This window comes from Bombina bombina, chromosome 12 (genome assembly GCF_027579735.1).
Source record: "Bombina bombina isolate aBomBom1 chromosome 12, aBomBom1.pri, whole genome shotgun sequence".
Classification (NCBI taxonomy): domain Eukaryota; kingdom Metazoa; phylum Chordata; class Amphibia; order Anura; family Bombinatoridae; genus Bombina; species Bombina bombina.
This window is the reverse complement of record NC_069510.1, coordinates 48,614,230-48,619,119: the sequence shown is the minus strand read 5'-3', so window position 1 is coordinate 48,619,119 and position 4,890 is coordinate 48,614,230. Positions and strand designations below refer to the sequence as shown.

Genomic DNA, 4,890 nt, shown 5'->3' with positions numbered 1-4,890 from the left:
AAAGATCTATAAGCCAGGCAATAAAGTAGAGTTTGTGTAAACAGAGCTGTGTTGAATCTGTGCATAACCTTGTCTGTATTAGTCTGTTTTATATCTGCACTTATTTGTTTTCAGCAGGAAAGTAAGATAAGACACTACTATAAAGAAAACATGCACAGATGCTGATCTAAAAATACAGTATAAAACCTTTTAAAAACTTACTTAGAAGCTCCCAGTTTAGCACGTTTGATTAGGTTGACTGGAACACCCAGTGAAAGCAGACACTCCCCCCCCCTCCCCTTCCTCTGCATATGAAAAGACCCTTGACACAAACAGGAGCAAGCTGGAGTAGGCATACATCAGTATTCTCCTAAAACTTTGGGGCTTGGTTAGGAGTCTGAAAATCAGCACAATGTTGTTTAAAAATAAGCAAAACTATACATTTTTACAAAATAAAACCCTGTATGGGCTACATAAATGGATCATCTAAAAAACATTTATGCAAAGAAAAATCTAGTGTATAATGTCCCTTTAAATTTAGACATGGAGTCCATTACTTTATAAAAACAGTGGAATAAAAAAAATTTTTACAGGAAAAGGGGACAAAATAAATAATTAAAGTATATGACAAAGTTTTTTAAACTACACATAATGAAACATTTTATATTACAATCTCATACTGTTTAATATCCCTTTAATGAGAGAAGATAAATATGTGAGGAAAAATATCACTATGGTTTACTATTCAGGGTTAGTAGCCCAGTGAGGAAAAGTGCACTCAATGTTAAAGATAGGAAAAAGTCTATTTATTTTTTCTTGTCTGGGACTAGCGGAAATTTTATGTTATATATACTGTATTGTGTGTCTGCACGTTTCTGGTAAATAAATTCACATACAAATGTTCACGTTATACAATTGTTTTTAAGCAAATCAGATTTAAAGTCACTTACTTTGCTATCTGGTTTCTTTAATTGGTACGTTCCACATGCCAGAATACTGCACCAGTCAGCCAGGGGGCACCACTCTACAGCGTCGGCACTGTATTCGGTGTCTATGACTTGCAATGTCTGAGTCTTGCAGTAGGTGGTCATGTCCAGCTATTACCATCACACCTCCTGTCACAAAGTAGCAAGAGATTGTTATAGCTAAAGCATTATTGTATTCCAATAGATCTATGTAAAAAAGGTAAGAGACGCAGTCAGTATTAAAGTGCCATAAAACATGTTGAGATCTGTGCATATCATAAAAGGGCTAATTAAGTAAAAAATTGTTTGCATTGAAAATTGTTTCAAAATTACTGGCAAGTATTTTAAAATCATTTTCAAAAATAAGCAAAATTAGTTACAAAGCTATGCTGTCTGGAGGTGTCTGATCCATCCCCCTTATCAGTATTTAGCATCAGAAACACAGGCATTGTATTCCAACTGAGTTCACAGCAGTTTATTTGCTTCTAGGCGTGCTCCAGCATATAATGAGTGTTAAAGTCTTGCATTCTACCAAATCAAATGTGGCTATAGATACAGCCATATACGGAAATATGTGGGGGGAGTTAGAGCTGTACAATTCAGAAACTTAAAAGAAATAGTTAATGGCGAGACACTGCAGTATAAATTTGCAGGTAAAGTAATTAAAGTACATATTATTATATTTTGTCTCTATCCCAACTTGCTATATGTCCCTTTAAAGGGACAGTATATTGTAAAATAGTGTTTTCCTTAATGTGTTTCCAATGACTGCAGAGTAAAGAATGTATGAGAAATTGCTTTTTTACATTTATTTTTGTATATGCAATAGCTCAGTTTGTTCTTAGAAATCACAGCTAATTAAAATGGGTTGAGCTTGCAGAGAAATCAGATCTCCTTATTTTATCACTTACTGTACACACACATGCTTCTTTATATTATTGCTGTCTGTATGTCAAAGAACAATACTTAAATATATATTTTTTAAATGAGCATTTTATTACTTATCACTCCTAAGCCCTATTGGTAGTGTCATTTCTTCTGTGTTTATACAGCTTTTACATAGCCAATACTTAAAGGGACACTGAACCCAAAATTTTTCTTTCGTGATTCAGATAGAGCATGCAATTTTAAGCAACTTTCTAATTTACTTCTATTATCAATTTTTCTTCTTTCTCTTCCTATCTTTATTTGAAAAAAGAAGGCATCTAAGCTAAGGAGCCAGCCCATTTTTTGATTCAGTAGATTGGACAGCACTTGTTTTATTGGTGGGTGAATTTATCCACGAATCAACAAGAACAACCCAGGTAGTTCATCAAAAATGAGCCGGCATCTAAATTCACAATTTTTCATTTCAAATAAAGATACCAAGAGAATGAAGAAAAATTGATAATAGGAGTAAATTAGAAAGTTGCTTAAAATTGCATGTTCTATGTCAGCGGTTCCCAACCTGGGGTACATGTACCCCTAGGGTTACTTGGCAGGCCGGTTGGGGGTACGCAAAAATATTGTTGGTAATGGCGGAAGATGCGGGGGGAGGGTCGGGGGGCACTCTCAATGGGTCATCAACTAATAAGCATTGTGGAACTGTGGAAGGAAGGAGCATTTAGCCGGAAAGTGACAAATGAAGTCCTGGCCTGGCATATAGGCAGATGGGAGCCCCTGCACCTGAAATATGTGGACCGGGTGTGGATGACTCCGGTCCACATATTAATGATCACCCTGTGTCACCAGACAGCTTAGCCTCCTGCTCCACCCACCTCTGTCCCATGCACACAATTTTGACTGCAAGTGCTCAAATAGAAGCGGCACTGCAGCAGCATAGCTACGTGGACACGTGTGATAGAGCCGTTGAGATTGCGAGTGACACAGGCGAGGCAGGTCTGCATCCCCAAATAAGTTATAGTCAGTGCCGGTAAGTAAAGTACTGCTTCTAGTGCTTGCTTGATTCAGACTGCTTCACTTCCAACTAAAAACGTTCATAGTGGCTGGGTGGTTAATATCAATCTGATCTCACAAATTTAAATATTTATTTTTATGATCATTACTCCCCCCCCCAGGGCCTTTTTTAGGAGCACCAGCCACACAGCAGGACTCCTGAGAATAAGATCTGAGCTTTAATCCTGTTGATACACGTACAGTCGTATGCCATTCAGGTATAGCTTACCTCCCCTATAAAAAAAGTGCTTCCTTTATTTTGAGGGATGGGTGGAAGTAATGAAGAGAGGGGGTACTCATCAATGAAAAGCCTAATCAAGGGGTACAGGAGAGAAAAAAGGTTAGGAACCGCTGTTCTATGTGAATCATGAAATAAAAAAATTGGGTTCAGTGTCCCTTTAACTATACAATCTTTTAGGATAGGTAAGGAAAGCAAAGGCTAAATAGGTTATTGCAAATGTCAAAATAAAAGGTAAATTATCAGGTAAAATGATCATTGGGAACAAATTAAAGGGGAGAAAAAATGTAGGGTATGTTGTCCCTTTAAAAGGTGATAGATGGATAGATTGAGAGATAAAAAGATAGATAAAAAAAGATTTATGTTTGAGTTTGTATTTGCTTTGTCACAGCTAAACGTGTGCATTTCAAAAATATACTGTTCTTAATTTTTATTTAAAAAAAACATGTTTTTGAGCTGAATAGATACACTTTTTCTAGAGAGACTATGGGTATTTTGCCACTGGCCTTCAATTAAGATTTGGAAGCATTTTATATCAGACAATGAGTAAATAAAACCTCAGTATGAAACATATCTTGCAAGTCTCGGTATGTACACCTTTTACATAGTATTTTTAAATGGAAAAAATACAAAATGTACATTTTCTGGTATGCATGATATGATATGTGCAACATCAATTTAAACAGGAAAGGAAATATTTGCAATGCACAACAGCACAGTTTTGTATGATTACATTTTTTTTTTGCAGTATTTACACATTTGCAAAACTGCAGACACAAGCATATTGCAAAAGTATCACTCATGGTATAGAAAATTTGCATTTTAAACACTATTTATAGCCCTTTACTTGCACTGTTCAAAGATCTAAATGTTGCTACTAATCTGCTACTTTAGAGAGTGATAAGTGCATGCTGGGTGACACTTGCATTAAACTAACTTGGGGAAGGGGGAAGATAATGTCCCCTTACATTGTTAGGGGTTATTATGTCACATAACTGGAATGTGGTGGCAAACCCTGTTAAGAGCTAATTAGAGTTTGCAGGACAAGGTGTAATGTAACATCCTCTGGACTGGCAGAGGCTGTAAGGGACATTTGAAGATAGATTATTTCTATTTATATATAATTATTGTCTCTCCCCTTTAGCTGCAGTGTGACGAGCAGCACTAATATGATCCCAACTCACCAGTATGCACCCACTCTCTCTATCTCTGTCACTGCCCAGGATCTTCAACTACTTCCGGGGGCCTTGAAAGGGGCGGGCATTTTACGTCACATTGATTGACAGCACATTACTCCAATAGCTTAAGAGTTTCTTCTAAATACAGTCAGAGTTGCATTCTGGGATATTGCACTCGTCTCAGAGGAGTCGGACAGGAACTCAGGAAGATGGTTTCGCTGTTAGTTTCCCCCCATAAAATAATCGTATTTTGTTTTAATTATGTTAGCAAACAAGACATTAATTAAAATAAATATTGTTTTGCTTATTCATGCAAATAAAACGTAATGAGCAATCATAAAAAGAAACCTGCTATATAGCAAGAGATAAAATAGTTAAACTACTACAGAACGCAATAATACAGATGGTGCAATTCAATAAAATACAAATAGATCCTAACATACATAAGAAGAGGTTTAAATTGAAAAATTAAAACATAAAAGTGTAAAAAGAAAATATGTATTAAAGGGACACTGAACCCACTTTTTTTCTTTCATGATTCAGAGCATGACATTTTAAGCAACTTTCTAATTTACCTTCGTAATCTTTTATCTTT

General features: G+C 36.0%; 1 protein-coding gene across 3 annotated transcripts in view; it reads right to left on the bottom strand.

Moving 5' to 3' along the window:
* Window positions 1-4,361, bottom strand: part of DPH7 (diphthamide biosynthesis 7) — a 48,386-nt gene extending 44,025 nt beyond the window's left edge. The window contains exons 1-3 of one of the 3 annotated variants that reach the window (XM_053696058.1): window positions 4,302-4,333; window positions 3,109-3,190; window positions 930-1,094 (exon numbers count right to left, since the gene is read on the bottom strand). In XM_053696058.1, coding sequence (XP_053552033.1) covers window positions 930-1,070 — 141 coding nt within the window. In that variant the 5' untranslated portion in view covers window positions 1,071-1,094; window positions 3,109-3,190; window positions 4,302-4,333. Of the gene's footprint in view, window positions 1-929; window positions 1,095-3,108; window positions 3,191-4,301 lie in introns of all 3 variants that reach the window. The other 2 variants (XM_053696056.1, XM_053696057.1) reach the window with 2 other exon arrangements.
* Window positions 4,362-4,890: the final 529 nt, after the last annotated feature.